The 24511-nt window shown below is 45.8% G+C and overlaps 2 protein-coding genes across 3 annotated transcripts in view; both read left to right on the forward strand.

Annotated features, from left to right (window-relative positions):
• TMEM131 (transmembrane protein 131) overlaps positions 1 to 13046 on the forward strand; it is a 192215-nt gene extending 179169 nt beyond the window's left edge. For both annotated transcript variants that reach the window (XM_060170052.1, XM_060170053.1), the window contains 8 exons: positions 5004 to 5128; positions 5330 to 5479; positions 7550 to 7715; positions 8524 to 8645; positions 8759 to 8855; positions 9722 to 9819; positions 10530 to 10690; positions 11978 to 13046. In XM_060170052.1, coding sequence (XP_060026035.1) covers positions 5004 to 5128; positions 5330 to 5479; positions 7550 to 7715; positions 8524 to 8645; positions 8759 to 8855; positions 9722 to 9819; positions 10530 to 10690; positions 11978 to 12262 — 1204 coding nt within the window. In that variant the 3' untranslated portion in view covers positions 12263 to 13046. The remainder of the gene's footprint in view (positions 1 to 5003; positions 5129 to 5329; positions 5480 to 7549; positions 7716 to 8523; positions 8646 to 8758; positions 8856 to 9721; positions 9820 to 10529; positions 10691 to 11977) is intronic.
• Positions 13047 to 23399: 10353 nt separating this feature from the next.
• LOC132531900 (ATP synthase F(0) complex subunit C1, mitochondrial-like) lies at positions 23400 to 24198 on the forward strand. The gene is made up of 2 exons (XM_060170004.1): positions 23400 to 23462; positions 23714 to 24198. Exons 1-2 carry the CDS (start codon positions 23400 to 23402, stop codon positions 24110 to 24112), a joined length of 462 nt encoding a protein of 153 aa, XP_060025987.1. The 3' UTR covers positions 24113 to 24198.
• The last annotated feature ends 313 nt before the right edge of the window (positions 24199 to 24511 follow it).

The following is a 24511-nucleotide window of genomic DNA, read 5'->3' on the forward strand; positions in this document are numbered from 1 at the left end:
GCAGGTCCTGTGGGCCTCACAGGGAGGGCGACCTGCAGAATGTTTCCCCGGGTCAGTGAATGAGTTGAACTCTTGGGTTATTCGTTACCAAGCTTACTTCGTACTTTCACTAAGCTTTGGGTCTGTCTAGTAAACTACTCATAGTTTCAGTGTGGTTATTGATGCCCTTTCTAGCTCAGCATATAAAAGGCCATCTGCGTGGAAGCCAGTATTTGCCTTCTTGTGTGGTAAGTGGCCGTCGACCCAGGAAGTTGAGGGAATTAGGTATAAATTGATAAAGGAAGACATTTATCGTTAGAATTGCCCTTAGCTTTGCGGGTCTGTTCTTACTCTGATTCTAGGAATAAAACTTGAGCTCTGCAGAAACATCAATAAGCTAGACTCTGTCCCTGGGTTATGCAGCTTAACTCTACAGGGGCCGTCTGTTCTGTAGAACCAGAAGCTAATAAGAAATTAGTGATTACTGCAGTAAAATTTAACCTTGTCCCTGAACTTATGCAATAACACAGGATATGGCAGTGATTAGTAACAGAGTATTTATACCTAAAAGTTACCCTTTTGTGCAAAATGTCAGTTTAAGTGACCTAACCCCACGATTCGTTGAGAACAGTCTGACCCAGTTAGAAGCCACGTCAAGTGGAGTAATGGCTGATGCACTTGAGGCTCCCGAGACTGAGTCTCCGCCTGAGGTCCTTCGGTGCTAATGTTCTGCCAGCCCAGGACAGGGATTAACCCTCGTCTAGTGACTGGGGATGATTCTAGACCTTTCTCAGACTTAGTTGACTGATCAGATGTTTCAAAGTAAATGAGCCTAAAAACCCCAAATTATGAAAAACCCTAGTTTCTACACATGCTGAGATTTTGTGAGAATGGACAGTTACGCTATCATGCTTATCATAAATTTTAAAACCCAGCTTCTAAGATTATCTTAGTGAAACCATTTCGTAGGTGGCTGTCACCAGATCTGCCGTTTATTCTCCTTGATGCCTGAGGGCAGTGTTTTTAAGACAGATCATATGTACATGTTAATCCTCTCATCCCTCTTCCATTGATTTCTGTCATATTCTGATTTTTTTATGAAATAAGTTAGCCATTAGCAGATTTGACTTTGCAAGTTTGTAAACGACTCCACTTGATGCCCCCTGACTTTGCAGGGATGTTGAGTTTGCTGGTAAACCCAAAGCCAGAGCTGCCCGCTCTCCAGCCCCTGTTAGGAGGCAGTTAGAGTGGTTAACTCATGTCCTTTTGATGTATAGTTAACAGAGAAATCATTACCAGAAGACAGTTTAAGCAACGTGCTCTAAATTGTCTTTTGTAACTGGAGAAATCTATATCAGCCCTGGTCTTCTCACCTCCTGTATCTAATCTCTTTAAACTCACTGATCTTGTTTTGTGTTTTTCTGAATTCAGGGATAAAAGTATTGAGTCAGAATCTTTTAGTACCTCAGTCAAATTCAGAGTTCAAGACCTTTTTTTTAATAACCAGAAAGGTGGCCTCTGAATAGAGCCATTTGCTGTCTCCACTCGGGTGTGACAGCAAGTGCCCTGTGCTGTCCCGCGCTGGTCCCGCCCCAGTGACACCTGACGTTCCTGTCACCTAAGAAGTGCTCTCAGCGTGTTATATGTGATTCCACGTATCTGAAGGAAATAGGTGCACACTTTTAAAAAAAGAGATATTAATAAGGCGTATATTATGACTTTCTTTTGGAAGATTTACCTGGTGTGGAAAAAGCATTTATATATCAGTTGGCCGAAAAGCTGATGTTCTAATAGTAAAATCTGTGGGTTTAGCTCACATTCGCTTTATCAAAGATTAGTCTTTAAATATTATCAGTGTTGTTGGAACATTATATTATATCACCTCCAGGCCAGAAGACCCAAATCCTTAAATGCTGAAGAATTCATTTTCCTATAAGTAAGTGGTAGTAAGCCAGAGGAATGGCTCCCACGTGGTCTTTGCCTGTGTAGCCCCATCCTCCCTAACTCCGAAGAGTTGACTTCAAAACAACCACTAGGATTTGTGGGGCAGAGGGTTACAGGGCAGAGATCTGGTCTCCCCTTTTTTTCCAGCTTATACGCTGTAGAAGTGGGTCTGTAGACCTCCAGGAGACTGTATTTTAGATCAGAGATGCCAGGGAGTGAGAGATGTCGGACACTAAAAGGACTTCAGGAGACCAGGAAAGGCGCAGGGCTCCCTGGTTTAGGATACCAGCTATCCATTGATTCTTTTGTTTTCTGTTATCAATGTATGTTTACATAACTTAAATGTAATCATCTAAAATAAGCAAAACATGTTATAGAATCATTGTACCCTCTGCCAGAGTCTGCTTGAGCAGTGCACTCGGCTCAGGGCCGTGGGTGCCACAGTGCACACACCGGCCTCCAGGCCCTCAGCTCTGGGAAAGCCCTCACCTTGCCCTCAGCTCTCTGCCTCCCCTCTTCCCCCAGACGGGGGCGTGGACCGAGTATTACACTCAGGAGCGTGCGTCAGCATCCCAGCTAGCTTTCTGTTCTTCTCTCTTCCAAGGAATCACCTAAATTAAGTTGGCCCTTATCCCTTTTATTCAGAAGCCTTAAAAAAGGCTTCTTGGTGGAGCTCATCTGGTCTAACTTAGGAAAGGATGAGTCAGCAAAAGTAAAGCAGTTGTCTGGCACCTCTTTCCTTAAAAACCAACCAACTCCACAGTGGTGCAGAGTGAAGTTTTGTATAGACAGTCCCCAGCCCCACACTTATAAACGACTTGCTTACAAACAGTTCACACCCACCCAGCTCCACCACCACCACTACCAGAGGTCTGGGTGTCTCTGTCCGGGGAGCCTTTGTTTTTTAAAAGGTGGCGTTTTTAAATAACCCTGTCAGTCAGAAGCAGAAGGGCAGACGATTTCTAAAACTGCAGCGTTAATAGTCTCGCCCGTAAACGGTGGATTTTTTCACGTCAGTTTGTTATCCCACCGAAAATTCTACTTATGTGGCTTAACCGAACCCTTCGAATTTTTGGCTAGCTCTTACACTAATTCCAAATATACTAACACTTTATTATAGAAAAATTGTGAAATATAAAGAAACAAAAGAATGAAAACGACCTTTGACCTCCTACCTTATAAAATGTTTGTAAAGAGCCTCTGTTAAAATTCATCTGTGTCACAGACCTACCGGAGAACGGACTTGAGGATACGGGGAGGGGGAAGGGTAAGCCATGACAGTGAGAGAGTGGCGTGGACATATACACACTACCAAACGTGCATAGCACAGGGAGATCAGCTCGGTGCTTTGTGACCACCTAGAGGGGTGGGAGGGAGGGAGACACGAGAGGGAAGAGATATGGGAACATATGTACATGTATAACTGATTCACTTTGTTATAAAGCAGAAACTAACACACCATTGTAAAGCAATTATACTCCAATAAAGATGTTAAAAAAAAAAGCTATACATTTAAAAAAAATTTATCTGTTTATGAAGTCATGCTTCACATACTGTTTTGTCATCTGCTTACCTTCTTTGCAGGGTGGGGGGGGGGGTGGTGCTGGTGCTGGTGGTGCCGTTGGATCTGGAAAGCCTGACCCGTTCTGACCTTTGCACTCTGGTGTGGACCAGTGTGGTCTGTGCCTGGCCCCGAGCCCAGCAGAAATTGGCCGCCCCCCAGGGAGTGCGAACTTGGAGGGGCAGCGGTAGGAGGAGGAACCTGAAGGGTGGGGCTGGGGGCAGAGCGGCATGTGGGAATCACACGCCTGAGGGCTGGGGCACTCAGGCTGGGGCAGGACGTGCGCTACAGTGGAAAATGCCAGACACGTACCCGTTTTAAGAACATCTGTGTCGACCGGTAAACTTTGTAATATTTTCGATGAAAAGCAAGCTATTGGCTCAGCCTTAAACTGACAGCTTTGCAGCCGTCACCAGGAGCCCAGTGGAGACGCGTATGATTTTTGGAATTCTCATCAGGGGCCGCTGGGTTCTGTCAGCTGTGTCCCACCGTTCCCCGGGAAGACGTCCTTTTCCTGGACTGTGTCAGCCCAGTTCCTGTCAGAGGCCTCCCAAGCCTGCGACTTGATCTTGGTGGGCGGCACAGAAGCAGCTTTGTAAAAAAGGTTTTTAGGGTCCATGCATTTCCATTGTTCACCAGGCTACTTTACGTGGGCCATCTCCCCAGTTCATTTCTCCTAGAGATGGCTTCTCTCGGCACATTTTAACGTTTTCTTCATCAGGCTGTGGAAACTCAAAATAGCCCAGCTGCCGCCCACTTTGCCTTGCCGACAGGAAGGTCAGAGCCAATTCATTGTCCTTTTTATATATGTTTGTTATGTTACGCTTACCTCTAAATATTTTAGAAGAAATATACTCTAAATAGATTAATAAAAATAGTATTTAAGTCTTTGTCTAAGATGAACCCTGAGTTCAAGAATAAAGAATATTCATCTCCCCGACTCAGCCTACACCTTAGGCAAGTAAAGCAGCCCTGCCATTCTGCCCTGGGCTCTCGGGGTTCTGTAGGTCACCCAGGAGCTTAGCCCTGGTCAGTACACAGCGTTCGCGAGAAAAATGCGTTCAAGGCTTTGAGTAGCAGAACCTTTGGCATTTCTAAGTCGGAGACCCTTCAGAGTCTCCATATTCCGGAGCCGCACAGGCGGTCTAGCTGCCGGGTGAGACTCACTCAGCAGCGGGATGCCTGCACTTAGTACCTCCTGAGTGGCTAGTCTGTGCCAACAGCTTCAGACACCTTCTCTGACGCAGGTGTTCCCACCCATTACATACTATTAAACAATGCACCTCAGTTCCTCGCCCGCACTCCGAATAGCAGAGGATAAATCTGCAAGTGCGAGTCTCCTGAACAGTACTGGAGGTGCTTGGAACGCGGCCAGCCCTCGGGACTGTGGGTTGATAACGCCTCCGGAGGCCAAATGAGTAAAAGAAGGTGTTGAAACTGTAGAGGGATCAGTGACTCCTCCTCTCTGCTCTGAAACAAAGGGCTGCGTTTGAATGTTCCACCTGTGATTGTCTTTCAGTTCTTTAGAGCTACCATATACCGCCCCTTTGGAAAGTAAACAACGTCGAAATCTCCCAACCAAGATTCCTCTTCCAACTACATTGACAAGTGGATCCAAACCACGAAATTCCCAGAAAACAAAAGGTATTTTCATTTTTCATCATACAGATGCCCTAATGATTCGTTGTGTTGGTAGTGGTGAGTTGGCAGTAATCAGTAGTTACCAGTCATAGGACGGCTACGGTTGGGTTCTCATTCTCATTAGAAGAGAATGGGTTCTTTGAAATTGGCCCGAAAGAAAGGAATTATCCTCCATAACAGCCTTCTTTTCTGAATTCTGTACAGGTACAAATAAGTTAGTGGATAACAGGCCACCTGCCCTAGCAAAATTCCTCCCAAATAGTCAAGAACTAGGCAACACCAGTAGCTCAGAAGGTGAAAAAGACTCTCCACCGCCAGAGTGGGATTCCGTGCCCGTTCACAAGCCCGGCAGCTGTAAGTATGGTGACCTGGAGACCACGGGCTCTCCGCACCCACAGCCCACCCAGCTCTGGGCCGGAGAACCGCGGTGGGGGTGGCCGGGGCACGTATTGCTTTAGAAGGAGACCCAGTGTCTAGTCTGCCAGAGCCAGCTCGCAGCAGCCAGCAAAAGCTGCTGTTCAACAGTCTGCTGGTCGTTAAAGTGTTGCAGCTTAATCGGCCGCGGTGGGAGTATTTACCCCAGAGAAACCGGCAGACGATCCAGAGGGCTAGTCAGAGTGTAGGGGATGGAAGGATCTGCGTAGAGCAGTGAATCACCCAAAGTACTGCCTCCTGAAAGCGTCAGCTCAGCAGCCCTTTACCTGACTAGTTTCTCATACATTTACACTGTAACTGCTTTTTGTAAAAATGCAGTCTATTCCCAGTTTACCCACATCTTTTCCATAAACCTATGTTAGTTCTCTCACTAGCCTCTTGACCTCGTTTCTCCGGTCAGGCCTGCAGGAAATTGTGAAAGTAGCACCGTCTCCTAGAAGAGGGTGGAGGTCCTCGCCCTCTAGAAATTTAAGACCTGGAACAGAAGATGACAGAGAGCAGCACAGTTGAGGGCCTGGTGGCAGGGCTTGGGGGTCAGTCCCTAAGGGCTGATTTGTCTACACTCACCGAGGTGTCAGAACGGCCTCCGTTTGGCCCATTTGTGCCAAAGGGAAGATGAGGGTTGCGCACCAGGTTTGAGGTGAAGGAGGCTTAGAGAAGAGGGGGTGGTGAGTTGAATGAGGGCGAGGAACTCGGAAACTCGGGTGAGGTGTGCGTTAAACACGCACCTTTGTAAATACATACGGGAAAGAGATGCTCCCTGGGTTAGAACCTGCAGCCCCGTAATTGCTGTGGAACTTTCTGGTGCCTTATAGTACTGTATTTTTGCCTGAGATGAGAGAGACAATCCAAAACCCCTGGTCATTCAAGAACAAGTCTCTGGGTCGTCCCGGTGCCCCGGCTGATGCCCTCGAGGCCTTGGGTCCCCTCTGAGGTTTCAGCTGGACACTGGTCCTCAGCTTGTACCCTGGGATCGGGGTGGTTCCTGCACAGAGGAAGGTGCGCTCCAGCGCAGGGAGTAAATACCATGTAAATAAATAAATACCATGTGCCAGGGAGCCGGCTCCATGGGGTTGTCTGGGGCAGTGAAGTAAACGCAAGCCGTGCGGGCCTCAGCACCGACACAAGCCCGAGGGGTGTCCTGCAGGGAGAGGGTGTGGGCATCAGGTCAGCACACCCCGGAGCAGGTGAAGAAGGGGTTCTCCACGTAAGCAAGGGTGAGAGCGGGGTGGGTGGAGACGGGTCGGTGGATAGGGGCCAGGACCGTGGGGGAGGGGCAGGGAGAGTCACGGGGCGGGTGCAGCTCCGGAGACGGGACAGCTCCGCCTTCGAAGAGAAGGGTGCTTTGTTTGGCGGTGCGCACCATAGATGTGCGAGGTGGTACCTTTTTCTGATACAAGTTGTGTGTTTCCATTCGGTGAGTGCAGAATCAGTATTCTTTTGTGACACTGAAAGTTTTTCTGTTTTAAATTTTTAAAACAGCTGTGCCTTAAAGGGCAGCAGGAATATAGTAGGAGTTCCTATCCTTGTAAACCAGGGACCGGGACCGCACCAGGTGGGCCCACGGAGTGTGGGGGTCATCCTGGAGGAGCTGGGGGTGTTCTCCTGGGGCCGCACCTGCGCAGTTTGGACCTGTGTGGACGATCAGAGGCTTTCAGGTCCTGGCAGAGCCTCCACCTGCCCGTCCCTGAGGGGCGTGGAGAGGCCTCCTCCCAGCCTGAGGTGTGGGAGGGAGAGGACTGCGCCCTCCGGCAGGGCCTGCAGAACGCAGCCGGGAGGTGGGTCACAACGGTGATTCCGGGAAAGGCCCAGAATGCAGAGACATGACTTCCCTTTTTTTCTTTAAACAGAACACGTATGACAGCTGTAGGTTTTTCTTGTTAGAAGCACTTGAGTACTGCATAGTACCAGCTAGAATGCCAGAAGTAACCGAAACTGAAGGGTAAAAATCCAAGTATCACATTGAGACCCTTTGTTTTTAACTTCCAGCTACCGATAGTCTTTATAAACTCTCTCTGCAAACCCTCAACGCAGACGTCTTCCTAAAACAACGCCAGACCTCGCCGCCGCCCAGCTCCCCGTCACCGCCCGCCGCTCCCTGCCCGTTCACGTCCCGGGGCAGCTACAGCAGCATCGTCAACGGCAGCCCCGGCAGGTAGGCCCGCAGCCCCCGCCCGTGCCGCGCTAAGCCGGCACTGCACCCCGCGGGTGGGAATCCTCGGTGCCGCAGACGGCCGTCCCTTCTCGCCTCTTCTCTCGGCGGGCTCAGCGCCCTCCCCGCAGCGCCGCCTTCCCACCCGTCACCCGTGCCGAGGGGCACCAGGGTCACGCTCTAGGCCAGGAGCCAGGAGCACACTCAGCGAGGACTGAAGACCCACAGCAGCTGCGCTGTGGGCAAGGAAGTGGGTCTGCGGGTCGTTCCCTCTGAGCTGTGGCGGGACCTGGAGGAGGTCAGAGCCGAGCAGGGAGGGCTTCTCCAGGCAGTGACAGTGACCCCCATGGTGATGACACTGGAGCAGGGGCCGCCTGTTCCCGCACACGCGGCGGCACCCGGCCCGGCCCACGGCCACCCTGCCCGTGTGGGAAGAGGCGGGAGGCCCCGGGCCTGGTGGGCACTGGCCGCCGGGGCCCTCGCACGGGGGCTGCTCACCTGCCCGCACGCTCCGCTCCATCCAGCTGCCCGGCATTCCCTCCAGGACGGGGCTGCCTCCTTTCCCGGCCCCCGCCTCTCTCCCGCACCTGGAATTTTACCTTTCTCCCACATTCCTTCCCCTCCCACCCCGTCCCTCCAGGCTACACAGCCTCAGGCCACAGAGCATTTCCTGAGGCCTGGCCAGGCCCTGTGGGCGGCCCAGGGCCGTCCCCGGCTCCCTCGCAGGCCCTGGGACACGTGCCTGGTGGGCCTCCATTGGGGGCATTACCCACAAGGACTGAGCGGTTCTCTCCTTGCTTCTTCCGTCAAGCGACTCTAAAACGAAGCATTCAAACGGAAGCAAACACAAACTGACAAAAGCAGCCTCGCTCCCGGGCCAGAACGGCAACCCCACGTTTGCTGCAGTCACGGCCGGGTACGACAAGAGCCCAGGTGAGCGGCTTGGCACTGGGAGGCCGGGCACCGCTGGGCCTCGGGCCTGGTGGAGGTACCTGCGGCCTGGAGGTACCTGGCTGCTTTGATTGACTCGGAGCCCATTGTTACAGGTGGGAACGGCTTTGCTAAGGTTTCTTCAAGCAAAACAGACTTTTCCAGCAGCCTTGGCGTGTCACACACTCCTGTTGACAGCGATGGCTCAGACAGGTACGTTTGACCCTTCTTACCAGGGGAGGGCAGGAGGGTTTCCCAGGCCAGTTTAGCATCTTCTATCGTATGTGTGTTTCGAGGCGTTTGCCCCTAGGTGACAAGCAGGTGTTTGTCGGAGGCGGTCAGGAGCCTCTCTGTTGGGTGGGGCAGAGCCCCGAGTGCGAGTGCGTGCTCCCACCTGGCTCCCTGACGGGAGGAGGGGCCGCGACATGTTCCGGCCCAGCAGAGAGGGAGACAGACTTGTGTTCTGCCTTCTGAGTCTCTTCTGATCCTTCTCCGTTATCATGGTTGTTGTGAAAAGGATGTGATCCGATCATTAGAAGTAGAAGAACAAAAACGCACTCGAGAGGAAGGACACGGAACAAATTCTAGGCAGTTTATTATAAATTATTGGACAGGCCACTTCTTTGACCCAGAGCAACCGCAGTGGCCTGGTGGCATGCAGCGACTGCCTCGGTTCATTTTCCCAGATAAATAACCATGACAATAAGATTATAACTGTCAGTAAGTAGAGTCCCAGTTTTACCTGCTTGACACTAAAAGGAAATTAATCCTAGATTTGAAATAATTTTTTAATAAATCTTCCATTACCAAAAGGGAAACAAGGAAGAAACGCCTCTTTTCTCTGCATGACACTTCCGCTGAGCCAGGCCGTCAGCTCACGACAGGGTAGCCTGGGCTCTGAACTCCTCCGTGCCTCCCTCCTTTGTGTTATGGAAGGTGTTTCCAGTCCCCACTTCTGCCTGTAATACGTGAGCCCCCAGCTGAAGCAGCGCCTCCTGTGTGTGAAGCCGTGCGTGAGGGATCTGTCTCCACTAACCATCACATTTTTGTGTGTTGCATTTTCCTCTTGTAACATTCAGCTCGGGTTTGTGGAGTCCTGTCAGCAACCCCAGCAGCCCTGACTTCACACCCCTCAATTCGTTCTCGGCCTTTGGAAACTCTTTTAACCTAACTGGTGGTGAGTGTTTAACAGTAGACCCATGACTAATGAGCCTGTGGACAAGGACGGAGGGAGGATAAGGTCCACTTTCATGTGTGGAGGAAAGTACGATGGTCGTTTAGTGGACATTTTTAAAGGATGCGTTTCCCTGTATCAGTGCAGTCAGGCGGCAGCAGATGGGCCGCCTTCAGGGAAGTGGGTGTCTGTGCTCTCCTGGACGGGGTATGGCACAGCTGCCCCGGTGTGAGGAGGCCCAGCGAGAGGCCCTTAGACGGGTCCTCTGTCCGCTCGGCACCCCAGCCCGTAGGTGCGGTGGTCTGCTCGATGCTCTGCGGGTCCCAGCTGGCTCGTGTTGCGCAGAACTGACTTAAGAGCTGCAAGAAAGGATTCTGCGTCTGAGATGTGACTCCTGGCCACGCTGGGGCTCTTTATTTTTCTTGCTGTCCAGAATTAGGGGCAACTGTGTGAATTTCACATTAGCTGTGATCGTGATGTTTGCACTTGACCGTCCAGTGATAGGTGTGGGTGAGGTATTCAGACGGCGTGCTGGGGTCTGGAGAACAGCACCTCGCACCCTGTTTTCCCCGAATGTGGTGGGAGCTGATGGAGGGGGTGGGATGGCTCCAGGTGAGCAGCGGTGGGATGCAGACCCCTGAGGGGACGCCCCACCTGCCCGGGGGAGCACGGCCAGATCCAGCACGGACTTGCCTTTGCTTCCTCACCTCCAGAAGTTTTCAGCAAGCTCGGGTTATCGCGATCGTGCAATCAGGCCTCACAGAGGAGCTGGAACGAGCTGAGCAGTGGCCCCTCATACCTCTGGGACTCTCCAGCGACCGAGCCCAGCCCTTCTTGGCCAGCCAGTTCCGGTTCCCCGACCCACACGGCCACAGTGAGTACTGGGCTTGGGCCCCGCCCGCTCACACGTCATCACTGCCGTCGCTGTCCCTTGGGTGGTGCTGACAGATATAAATGACAAACAGCAGCTCGGAAGGCGTGGGTTAGCGCTTTCACCACCTCTGCTGCTGTGTCTTCATTTCTGCCAAAGTGACCATCACTCTTCAGAGCCGTGACGGTCAAGCAGTTAGTTACGGGAGGAACAGCTGAGCAGCTGGGGGTTGACGTGTGAATCCTCTCACTTCAGCCTCTCCCGACTGAATTAGACCGCGGGGTGGCCGGTGGCCCGTCTCAGGTCCCACCACCTCCAGAGTCAGACAGTGCCGGAGCTCGGCGCGTGCCTGGTCCCGAGCAGCGCCGTGTCTCGGCTGGAGCTTGTCTAGAGCATCTGTTTGCTCTCAGCTAAGTTGTTCTGCAGAGATCGTGCTCTTACCAGGGAAAATGATCACTGGTTTCGGCTTTTATAAAATCGTGACAGACAAATATGACCCCACTGTGATGACTTCTTCATCCTCAGGAAAACTAAATTGATTAGATGTGCACGGTTTAATGGTAGATATTTTAGCTTCATAGATTCCAGAGTTTGTCTTCACTTGTAATCATTCTGTCCTCAGTTTTACAGTCATCTTAACCATTCTTTGAAACGGGGTCAGTCACAGGGAGGGGAAGGGGGAAGCTGGGATGAAGTGAGAGAGCAGCAGGGACGTATATACACTACCAACTGTAAAGTGGATGGCTAGTGGGAAGCAGCCGCATAGCACAGGGAGATCAGCTCAGTGCTTTGTGACCACCTAGAGGGGTGGGAGAGAGATGCAAGAGGGAGGGGATATGGGGACATTTGTATACGTATAGCTGATTCACTTTGTTATACAGCAGAAACTAACACACCATTGTAAAGCAATTATACTCCAATAAAGATGTTAAGAAGAAAAAAAACGGGGTCGGTACCTGTTGAGACTTTGCAGGCCGTTATTTCTGGTGCAGCCTGTCCAGCTCCTCCCTGGGTGCACAGGTGGCAGGGCCAGCTCCTAAGCACACCGCTGAGGCCACAGAAGCGGGCGGCTGGACTCGGCCTCCCGGCTGTGGCTCGCCACCCTTTCTTTAAAACATCAGAACCGTGCGCCCAGACTCTGAGGTGGCTTCGTGTATAAAACATCTGTTTTAAAATAACTAAAGTGAAAGAACCGTGCGGTCTAGCCCATCCTTAGCATAACCGTCGCCGCTTTACCACCTGTCTGCCTCCCTCGAGCCTGACGCTCCCCGTTGTGTTGTGTTTCGTCAGCAGATCCTCGGCAACACCAGCAGCCTGTGGTCCTCCACTCCGTTCAGCAGCTCGATCTGGTCCAGCAGCCTGCACAGCACCCTCCCCTTCACCAGCCCTGCCAACGCGCTGCCGAGCATCGGCCTCATGGGCCCCGAAAGCCCCTCCGCTCCTCACACACCCTCCGCCGCCAGCCCCGCCGACGACCTGGGCCAGACCTACAACCCGTGGCGGATATGGAGCCCCACCATCGGAAGGAGGAGCTCCGACCCCTGGTCCAATTCGCACTTCCCTCATGAGAATTGAAATTAGGCAAAAAGAAAACGAAAAAAGTGGGGGCCCCTCGTCTACATCATGATGTGCCCATTTTCGAGACATCTTTTTAAGGCTCTTTCTTACCGCTAGAGCTTCCCAATCCCCACCCTCATCTTTGCAAAACAGACTCAAGCAGGGCAGGCTTGTACCACTCGCTTCTTTCAGATCTTTCTTGCAATTATGATAATATGAGATTTGCTGTTGTGCTTTTAGAGAAAAGTCTGGACTCAGCCACAAACTCTAATAAGACCTGTACATCTGAAAACCTTAACTGTTATCAAGTTTCCACCACTTGTCTTCTTCCATTCTTTCTTTATCTGTATGAACACAAATTTGACATTACAGCTAAGGAAATAACTTGAGTTGATTCAGAAGTCCTGGCATGTGACAATTTTATTAAATTACCAAGTTTGGTTTTTAATAATTTCACAATATTATGCACCAAGATCTAATTTTAAAAACGTATGAGGACTTTGTGCTGAAAAATAGAGTATTTTTTTAAAATAAGGCTGTCTCGGTTTAAAAGCAGATTACAGAAATGTAAGGCAACTTTAAGAACAGTGAATGAATGTAAAAACATTCGGTTGAGACCATACACATTTTCTGTGCTGTTTGTACTTGAGGTATGTAACATTTGTATACCTGAATTTATTTTAAAGATAAACTGAAATGCACATAGCCAAGTCTTGAGATACAAGATTGAATGTGTATTTCTTAAAAATACAACTTTGTGTTGTACTTTGAAATAAATGATGCTTTTTTCAAAAGCCTTGAATTGTTGTGTCTTTTTTTTTTTTTTTTTTTACACACAAGATGCATGTATTTAGATTCTCTCACACCAAAGTAAATCATTCTGTCATTGCCTTATCCTGTGGAGTTGGACTTACCGTGGCTAGAAGCACTGTGGTCTAATTAAGTTCTGATTATTTCCATAGTAGTCCCTAAAGGCCCTTGATAGGGACTTCCCTGGTGGCACACTGGTTAAGAATCCACCTGCCAATGCAGGGGACACGGGTTCAAGCCCTAGTCCAGGAAGATCCCACATGCCACGGAGCAGCTAAGCCCATGCGCCACAACTACTGAGCCTGCACTCTAGAGCCCGTGAGCCACAACTACTGAGCCCACGTGCCACAACTACTGAAGCCCACGCGCCTAGAGCCCATGCTCCACAACAAGAGAAGCCACCGCAATGAGAAGCCCACGCACTGCAACAAAGAGTAGCCCCCGCTCGCCGCAACTAGAGAAAGCCTGCACACAGCAACAAAGACCCAACGCAGCCAAAAATAAATAAATTTATATTAAAAAAAAAGTGCCCTTGATAGAAAAAAGTTCACACATCTTAAAAGAAGCATGTTGACCCTTTTCCAATTTCAAAACTCCCACAGCTTCTGCAAGTGGTGCCTGTAGAGACCATACAGATACCAGGCAAGTTCCATGGGCAGTTTGGTTTAATCTCTCAGAAAGTGTTGCCTGCTCCAGCTGCCTTTACTCATCCTCCTTTTTCCAATCTATAAAGCCAGTCTTTGCTGGGTAACCAGAGACGCCAAACATAAATGTTCTGTTTGAGGTCAGTTACACGATGAAGAAATCCACCTGTCCAGCTCAGAGTGGTTTAGTTGAAGCATCGTACAGAGAGATTTTAAGTCTGACCTTTTCTCTGCTTTGCAGCAAAGCTCAGCAGAGCCAGCCCCATCGCTTTCCCAGCCTATGCTCTGCCTGAGACTTGGGACACCAGCTTCCTGTCCACTCAGAGCTCCGGCGCGTCGGCCTCATGGCAGACCTGGGCCTTGTACAGTCTCACTAGCAGGGGCTCCTGTGTGCAGTTGCAAAGTCGAGACATAAATTTAAGGCTTGGGATTTTCTTTGTACACCAAAGCAGTTCATAAGGTGACAAAGCCACTGAACAGCTGAGCTTCATATAAACCCTCATTTACAAAATAAAAGATTTTGTTGGCAGACTTTACCTCAGTCAGATGATCTCAGAGATCCTAAACTCGCTCCTTTGGAAGAATCACCTGAAACTCCCAAACGCCTTCCTGCTTTCACCCCACAGGACCCTCATCTGCAGGCTTGAGAAACACCATACACCTGGAAAAGGGAAAAAAAATACAAACAGGTTTCTGCTGTTACCTGGGTTTTCCAGATAACTCTTAGGGCAGGTATTTGAGAGGCAACATACTCACCAACCAAACCTGAAGCTTTGACGGGATTCAGCCTAACAATTTCCAGTGAAAAACTGGTTAGCCCAAGAGTTTGCTTTGTACTAGGCCAAGGTTGAATTTAAAAGCTATATATATAGCTTTAAAAGATATCCATTATTTTATTTAAATACAACGTATATAAAAATATAAATATATTATAAATTTTTACACCTTTATAAATAGTATTTATATTACATTACTACAATTCATGAAGACAATATGTTAACAAAATTTTAATGTCCAGATTGTTAACTTTAAAACCTTAGACCTAAATTAATCTTTAAATATTTGTTACAGTTTTTGAAAAGAGAAAACTGGTACAAAAAGAATTTTAATTTACCCTTATTTCTTAAAATATCAGTTGAGTAACAAAATATGCAAATGATTTTGGATGATAATATATTTTTGCCATCTCAAAATTTTAAAGTAATATGAGTACTCATAAGATATTTGACAGTTTTTATACTTCTGTCTAGAAGTCTCATGTCTAAAGAAAAAAGGACAAGTTGATTACTGTTGTAAGTCATAATTAACACAGATAGTTATACTGGGTACAGTAATTGCAGACACATTCGGGTTATATGCACAGGATAAGTTTGGGTGGGCCAAAAAGTGCCTTCGGTTTTTAAGTAAAAATAAAAGACATATTTTTCATTTCACCAAGAACTTTATTGAACAACATATTCACCCTTTTGTTCTACTACCTTCTACCATTTTTCAGGCAACTTCATAATTCCATCTTCCCAAAACTTTTTATCTTTTTGAGCAAAGAACTGTTCCAGGTGCCTTTTACAGTCTTCCAGGGAACTGAAATTTTTTCCATTAAGAGAATTCTGTAAAGACCGAAATAAATGGAAATACAAAGGTGCAATGTCTGGTGAATATGGCAGAAGAATCAGAACTTCCCAGACGAGCTGCAACAGTTTTTGCCTGGTCATCAAAGAAACATGTGGTCTTGCGTTATCCTGATGGAAGATTATGCATTTTCTGTTGACTAATTCTGGACCCTTTTCATCGAGTGCTGCTTTCAGTTGGTCTAATGGGAGTGGTGGTTTTCCAGAAGGAGCTCATAATAGAGTCCTTTCCAACCTCACCATATACTCAACATCACTTTCTTTGGATGAAGACCGGCCTTTGGTGTGGTTGCTGGTGGTTCATTTCACTTGCCCCACGATCTCTTCCGTTGCACATTATTGTACAGTAAGTATCCACTTTTCATCACCCGTCACAATTTGTTTCAAAAACAGAATATTTTCATTACATTTAAGTAGAGAATCACATGTAGAAATACGGTCAAGAAGGTTTCTTTCACTTATGTGGAACCCAACATCAAAGTGATTAACATAACCAAGCTGGTGCAAACGATTTTCACTGCTTGATTTGGATATTTTGAGCATGTCCGCTATCTCTCGCATGGTATAACGTTGACTGTTTTCAATCAATGTCTCGATGTGATCCGCTATCAACTTCAACTGGTCTACCCGACTGGAGCATCATCCAGCGAGAAATCTCCAGCACAAAACTTCACAAACCACTTTGGACACATTCAATCAGTCACAGCACCTTCTCCATACACTGCACAAATCTTTTTTTGTGTTTCAGTTGCATTTTTACCTTTCTTGAAATAATAACGCATAATATGCTGAAAATGTTGTTTTTCTTCCAGCTTCAATATTAAAATAGCTACACAAAAATTCACCAATTTTGATATCTTGTTTTAAATGCACATTGATATGACAGCTGTCACATACAATCTAACAAAATTGTTTCGAATGAAGTTAAAGACAACTAAGTGCTACTACAGGCATCTTACGGAAAAAAACAAACAAACCTTTTGACCAACCCAATATTTTCTTCATTTCCTTTTTGGCTTGTTCATTGTCATTGTGTAGAAGTACAACAAAGTTTTGTGTGTTAATCTGTATCCTGGAAGTTTGCTGAACTGGTTTATTATCTCTCAAAGGTGTGTGTATTTGTATTTGTGTGTGTGTGTGTGTGTGTGCGTGTTTCCAATTCGGAAACTTTCATTTCTTTTTCTTGCCTAATTTATCTGGCTAGTAAGTCCTGTCCAATGTAGAATAAAAGTGGCAAGACTATACATCATTGTCTTGATACTGATATTAGGAGGAAAGTTTTCAGTATTTATTTAGGCTGTGCCGGGTCTTAGTTGCGGCACATGGGATCTTCATTGTGGCATGCAGGGGCGGGATCAAACCTGGGCCCCCTGTATTGGGAGCGCGGAGTCTTACCCACTGGACCACCAGGGAAGTCCCAGGTTTCAGTCTTAAACCATTAAGTATGATGTGAACTGTGGATTTTTCATAGATGTTCTTTGTCAGAGGAAGTTCCTTTCTACTCATAGTTTGTTGAATGTTTCTATCATGAAAGGTGCTGGATTTTTGTCAAATGCTTTTCATCTATTAAAATGATCATGTGGATTTCTTTCTTTATTCTGTTGATGTGGTGTATTACACTGATAGATTTTGTATGTTGAATCAACCTTGCATCCCTGGAATATATCTCACTTGGTCATAATGTATAATCCTTTTAATATACTGCTGGATTGGTTTGCTATGTTTTTTGTTTGTTTTGAGGATTTTTGCACCTATATTAATAAGGGATATTGGTCTACAGTTTTCTTTTCTTGTGATGTCTTTGGCTTTGGTTTCAGGGTAATAGTGGTCTCAAAGAATGAGTTAAGTACTCTTTTCTCTTTTTTGAAAGTTTTAAAAGAATGTTAGTTTTTAACAAATGGGAGCTAATTAAACCTAAAAGCTTTTGCACAGCAAAGGAAACCATAAACAAGACAAAAAGACAACCCTCAGAATGGGAGAAAATATTTGCAAACGAAGCAACTGACAGGATTAATCTCCAAAATATACAAACAGTTCATGCAGCTCAATATCAAAAAAACAAACACCCCAATCATAAAATGGCCAGAAGACCTAAAGAGACATTTCTCCAAAGAAGACATACAGATGGCCAAGAGGCACAAAAAGATGCTCAACATCACTAATTATTAGAGAAATGTAAATCAAAACTACAATGAGGTATCACCTCACACGATCAGAATGGCCATCATCAAAAAAAAAAATCTACAAACAATAAATGCTGCAGAGGGTGTGGAGAAAAGGGAACCCTCTTGCACTGTTGGTGGGAATGTAAATTGATACAGCCACTATGGAGAAGAGTATGGAGGTTCCTTTAAAAACTAAAAATAGAACTACCATATGACCAAGCAATCCCACTGCTGGGCATATACCCTGAGAAAACCTTCATTCAAGAAGACACACGGGGCTTCCCTGGTGGCACAGTGGTTGGGAGTCCGCCTGCCGATGCAGGGGACACGGGTTCATGCCCCGGTCCGAGAGGATCCCACATGCCGTGGAGCGGCTGGGCCCGTGAGCCATGGCCGCTGAGCCTGCGCGTCAGGAGCCTATGCTCCGCAACGGGAGAGGCCACAACAGTGAGAGGCCCACGTACCGCAAACAACAACAACAACAACAACACCACATGCACGGGAATTCCCTGGTGGCACAATGGTTAAGAATCCACCTGCCAATGCAGGGGACACAGGTTTCAGCCCTGGTCCGGGAAAATCCCACATGCTCTGGAGCAACTAAGCCCATGCGCCACAACTACTGAGCTTGCGCTCTAGAGCCCGTGAGCCACAACTACGGAGCCCACGTGCCACAACTACTGAAGCCCACGCACCTAGAGCCCGTGCTCCGCAACAAGAGAAGCCACCGCAATGTGAAGCCCATGCACCACAACGAAGAGTAGCCCCCACTCGCCGCAACTAGAGAAAGCCCATGTGCAGCAACGAAGACCCAAAGCAGCCAAAAATAAATAATTTTTAATTAAAAAATTAAAACTTTAAAAAAAAGGCACATGCACCCCAGTGTTCACTGTAGCATTATTTACAATAGCCAGGACATGGAACCAACCTAAATGTCCATCAACAGAGGAATGGATAAAGAAGATGCGGTACATATATACAATGGAATATTACTCAGCCATTAAAAGGAACAAAATTGGGTCATTTGTAGAGATGTGGATGGACCTAGAGACTGTCATACAGAGTGAAGTAAGTCAGAAAGAGAAAAACAAATATCATATACTAACACATATAGGTGTAATCTAAAAAAATGGTATAGATGATCTTATTTGCAAAGCTGAAATAGTGACACAGACATAGAGAACGAAGGGGTGGGGTGGGATGAATTGGGAAATGGCGATTGACATATATACACTACTGATACTATGTATAAAATAGATTACTAATGAGAACCTACTGTATAGCACAGGGAACTCTACTCAATGCTCTGTGGTGACCTAAATGGAAAGGAAATCCAAAAAAGGAAATCCAAAAAAAAATATATGTATACGTATAGCTGATTCACTTTGCTGTACAGTAGAAACTAACACAACATTGTAAAGCAACTATACTCCAATAAAAGTAAATTAATTTTTTAAAAAAGAATGTGTTAGTTTTTCTTTGAATATTTAGTAGAATCATCAGTGAAGCTAGTTGGACCAGGGCTTTTCTTTGTTGGAAGTCTTCAATCTCTTTACTTGTTAGAAGTCTATTCAGAATGTCTACTTCTTCTTGAGTCAATTTGGTAGTTTATGTGTTTCTATGAATTTATCCATTTCATCTAGGTTATCTAATTTGTTGACATACAGATATTCATAGTATTCTCTTATATTGCTTTCTATTTCTGTAAGGTTGGTAGTAAGGTCCCCACTTTCATTCCTAATTTGACAACATTCTAACAGCACTGAATCTGCAGCAAACCTCCAAATCATAGACATACCCTCCAATGACCTACTCAGAGGTCAAGTCCTGTAATAGGTTCTTTTTCACACACTATTGCTGGAACACAAGGTTCACGATGGAGTGTATTCTCCCTCGTCAACAAAGCATATGCTCAAATTGTACAAGTATGCTCCTGGTGGTCTCTGGCTGAAGGGCATTGAGAAGTGGAATATACAGTGGGTACAGGGAGTGTGGAGTTGGTCTGGACTGGATTTCAAACCCAGCTCTGCAGTGAACATTTGCCACACTCACTACTGCTCTCTTCGCCTTGGTTGCCCAACATGAATACAGGACCGTCCTATCTCAGAGGAGGCGGGGAAAAACAAATGAGGTGAGGCCAAAAACATTATAAGTAAATGGTGCCTGTTCCAGATACTGCAAAGATAGTACTGAGAGCTGCCATACACCCCAGTATTTATATCTTACATCATTTATATCTTACATTAGTATGGTAATTATAATTATTGGTATAATTAAGGAACCAATATTGAGACATTATTATTATTAACTAAAGTCCATATTTCATTCTTATTTCCTTAGATTTTACCCAGCGTCCTTTATCTGTTCCAGGATGCCATCCAGGATTCCATATTACATGTAGTCATCACGTGTCCTTAGGTTTCTCTTGGCTGTGACACGTTCCCTGACTTTCCTTGTTTTTTATGACCTTGACAATTTTGTGAATACTGGTCAGGCATTTTATAGAATGTCCCTCAATTTGGATTCTTCTGATGTTTTTCTCATGATTAGACTGGGGTTATGTGTTCTTGGGAGGAACACTACAGAGGTATACTGACATTTTCATTACGTTATATGAAGTGTATATACTATTAACATCCCTTATCACTGTTGATCTTGGCCGTCATCCTGGTTGAGGCAGTGTCTGTCAGGTTTCTCCACTATAAAAGTTACAGATCTTCTTCAACTTATGATGGGGTAACATCCTGATAAACAGATCATAAGTTGAAAATATCATGTCGAAAATACATTTGACGCACCTCACCTCCCGAACATCGTAGCTTAGCCTAACCTATATTAAACACACTCAGAAAACTTACATTAGCGTACAGTTGGGCAAAATCACCTAACACAAGCCTATTTTACAATAAAGTGTTGAATGAGATATGTAATTTATTGAATACTGTACTGAAAATGAAAACCAGGGTAGTTGTCTGGACACAGAATGATTCTAAGTGTGTCTGTTTTCTACCCTTGTGATCACACAGCTGACTGGGAGCTGAGGCTCACTGCCACGGCCCAGCATCATGAAGGAGTATTGTACCAAATACTGCTAGCCAGGAAAACATCAAAATTCAAAGTACAGTTTCTACTGAATATGTATCATTTTTGCACCATCATAAAGTAGAAAAATCGTAAGTCAAACCGTTGTATGTCAGGAACCATCTGTACTCTTTTATTCCTCGTTTTCATGCTGCAGTCTTTGGAATGAAGTCACTATCTACAGCTCAGACTTAAGAAGTGGGAGTTGTGCTCTACCTCCTTGGGGACGGAATATCTACATAAATTATTTGGAATTCCTCTGCCTGGGAGTTCTGTCTCTTCTCTTCCATTTATTTATTTATTCATTTATTTAGTCAATTATTTATTTGTATCAGTATATACTCATGGAATTTTACTTTATGCTTTGGGTTATAATCCAGTATTACTTTATTTTATTGTGCAAAAATGTTTCAGCTTTGGCCACTGGGAACTCTTTCCATTGGTTCTGTGCCCTGTTGCACACTCCCATCAGCGTGGGTTTTTTTGGCAGGGGTCGTCTGAGCACTTCCTTATTTTCTGGCACTACAATAGTCTCCAGTCTGATCTTATATATTTTCTGCCCTAATCAGTGATTTCTCCAAGGACCCCAGTTCCTTTTATTGGAGAATGGCATTGGAAACCAAGATCTGAGTGCGAGGTATGCTTGTTGCTACCAGAGGATCATTGCTTCTAGGCCCTCTCAGCTGACAAGGCAAGAAAATATACATGTGCATACTAACTCCTGTATATATACATATCTATAATTATTTCTATATTTAACTATCTATGTTAAGCTAAACATGAGTCATACTAATGTCTCTAATTAATTATGATATGGAACATCGTAGCTTCCTCCCTTTGTGTATGTGTAAACTCCCACTCCAACAACGAGAAAACTGGACCCCACCATCTGCTATCCATTATTCACTTCCAGTATACAGTATCAGAATTGCTAACCTGAACTCATATGGGAAACAACTTTATCAACTAGAGTAGAGCGCTGATATGCAGTTTCTTTTGCTTTTGGTCGTACAAACTACACTCGTTTCCAAAGTTATTTAGGTCAGCAACTTTTCCCCTATCCCCTTCAATGAGGTTGTTTCATGCATCTGTAATAAGCTAGATTGTTTTGTCATATTTTTCATTCCATCCTGGGATCTTCCTAAATGATTTTTTTTTAATTTTTGTACAGTAAGTTTCTTCTTTTTTTCTCCTAATATTTTTTAACATCTTTATTGGAGTATAATTGCTTTACACTGTTGTGTTAGTTGCTCCTGTGTAACAAAGTGAATCAGCTCTACGGATCCCTCTTGCGTCTCCCTCCCACCCTCCCTATCCACCCCTCTAAGTGGTCACAAAGCACCAAACTGATCTCCCTGTGCTATGCAGCTGCTTCCCACTAGCTATCTATTTCAGTAAGGTTCATTCTTTGTGCTGCAAAGTTCTATAGGTTCTGACAAATGCATAGTGTCACATATCCACAATTACAGTATCATACAGAATATTTTCAACACCCTAAAAAAACCCTCTGTGCTTCATTTATTCAACCCTCCCACCTTCCACCCCAAACACCTGCAAACCACTGATCTTTTAACTATAGTTTTGCCTTTTCCAGGATGTCGTGCGATGCAAATAATACAGTATGTAGCCTTTTCACACTGGTTTCTTTTGGTTAGGAACATGCACTTAGGAGTAAACTATGTCTTTTCATGGCCTGATAGCTCATTTCTTTTTATTTGAGTAATGTTCCACCGTTTAGATAGACCAAAGTTTGTTTATACTTTCACCTATCGAATTACACCTTGATTGCTTCCAGTTTGGGTTGATTAGGAACAAAGCTGCTATAAACCTTTATGCACAGATTTTTGTGTACATAGATTTTTCAAGTCACTTGGGTAAACACCTAGGAGCACAATTTGCCGGGTTGCATGGCAAGAAGTTGCCGAATTGTCTCCAAACTGCCTGCACCATTTTGCATTCCCACAGCAGTGAACAAGGGTTCCGTCTCCTCTGCACCCTTGCCAGCAATTGATATTGTCAGTTCTGTGACTTTTATCTATTCTAATAGTCGTTAGCAGTATCTCAGTGTTGTTTTAATTTGCAATTCCCTAATGACAAATGATACTGAACATCATTTCTTGTGATTCTTTGACATATTCATTGGTGAGCTGTCGGAGCAGATATTTTGCCCACTTTTAAACTGGGTTGTTTGTTTTCTTATTGTTAAGAATTCTTTATATAATTCGGATACCTGTCCTTTATCAGATATGTGTTTTATAAGTATTTTCTCCTGAGCTGTGGCTTGTCTCTCAATTCTCTTAACAGTGTCTTTCTCAGAGAAGAAGCTTTTCATTTTAAGAAGGTTTAACTTATCAATTTTTTCTTCCATGGACTGCTTTTTGTGTTGTATCTAAAAGCTCTTCACCAGGAGTGATGGTGGATGGTGAAGCTCCAGGCCTTTTTTCCTGAGGGGTAACATTCAACAAAACACTACAGACGGACTAAAATAACTTTACAGGAGCTCTGGAAACCAGTCAAAGATCTACAGCAACCAAGCAAATGCCCCATCAAGAAAAAATCACATTCAGAATGGTAGGAAATTTCACAGCATTTCTACTCACACTTATCCCACCCAGTATAGCACAGTGTGATCAGAATGAAGTGGCCTGATTCCCAGTTCCATTCCTCAGGACAGAAGGAGCAGAGAATAACTTGTTGGCAACATTTTGATCTGTAGACTAACCCAGAGACTGGCTTCTATCTCACCTGACTTGGAGCTCAAAAAGGGAATGGTGGCATAATCTGGATTTCAGACTGGCAGAGGCCACAGAAGACAGTAGTGGGCGCCATGATATGTGACAACCGCAGAGGAACTGCACACATGCAGGTGCTTGGGGGAAAGGCGTTACAAGTAATAAAATTTCTCAAAAATAATAGAAAAATAAACAGAGCATCTAAGGCTCTGAGAAGAAGTTGGAGTGAGGCTCTTTGCAAAATTAAGACATTTGAAATCAGCTGTGGATAGAGAAGAAAGTTTTAAAAAGCACACACACAAGCCCAGACAGAACACATGCATAGAAAACATCTGATAATATCTTCAGCCTCTACCCAGGGACGACCACAAAACTCAACGGCCCAGAGTCCTAGAGCTAAAGCCGGGAGACAGAAAAAAAGCAGACCAGCGGGGCACTACTCATTCCTCCTGCTGTGATCCACTCTTGTACCAGGGGCCTGATCAGGCCTGGGTCTGCCTCCTTCCTGAGGAGGCCAGAGATCCCATGTGAACAGCCTTCCTACAGCAGTGTCCCACTTCAGGTGGCCGGGCGGGAGTTCCAGACCAGTGTGGTCTCCCAGGACACTGACACAGCGGCCACCACAGTTGGTGTGCTTGGTTCAGGGGCCGGTACTGGAAGAGCGTTTGGCAGCTTGATCACTGGCTATGCCAAGAACCCGTCTCTGAAGCAGCAGCTCTTCTCCTATGCCATTCTGGGCTTTGCCCTATCTGAGGCTATGTGGCTCTTCTATCTGATGGTCGTCTTCCTCATGAATTTCACCATGTGAGGCTCCATGGAGGTCTCCTACCCACCCCTGCTGCTTGGACTCCAGGCCATGCCTGGTGCGGGAGTGTGCTAAGCTTTACCATTAAACACAATGTTTCTCTAACCTCAAAAAAGAAAAAAACCTCAAGGGCCCATAAAGTAGCAAAGGTCTTCCATATTGGTCTACAAATATTGGAGATGCAACTATTTTTTCAAATGCCAAATTTTCAGTGATCACAAGGCATACAAAGAAACGAGGAAATATTCATTTAAAGAAAGAAAATAAATCTCCAGAAGCCATCTCTGAAGAAACACATGCATCAGTTACTAGACTAAGACTTTCAAAGGAAACTACCTTGACATAGTACAAGCCATATCTGGAAAACCCACAGCAAATGTCACACTCAATGATGAAAACTGA

The sequence above is a fragment of the Lagenorhynchus albirostris genome, chromosome 13 (genome assembly GCF_949774975.1).
Source record: "Lagenorhynchus albirostris chromosome 13, mLagAlb1.1, whole genome shotgun sequence".
NCBI lineage: Eukaryota > Metazoa > Chordata > Mammalia > Artiodactyla > Delphinidae > Lagenorhynchus > Lagenorhynchus albirostris.

Excerpts from the sequence above, each read along its gene's own strand:
- LOC132531900 (XM_060170004.1), top strand. The coding sequence starts at position 23,400 with ATGATATGTGACAACCGCAGAGGAACTGCACACATGCAGGTGCTTGGG. Across the intron at positions 23,463-23,713 it reads TTGGGGGAAAGGCGTTACAA|ACAGAAAAAAAGCAGACCAG; the intron begins GTAATAAAATTT and ends TAAAGCCGGGAG.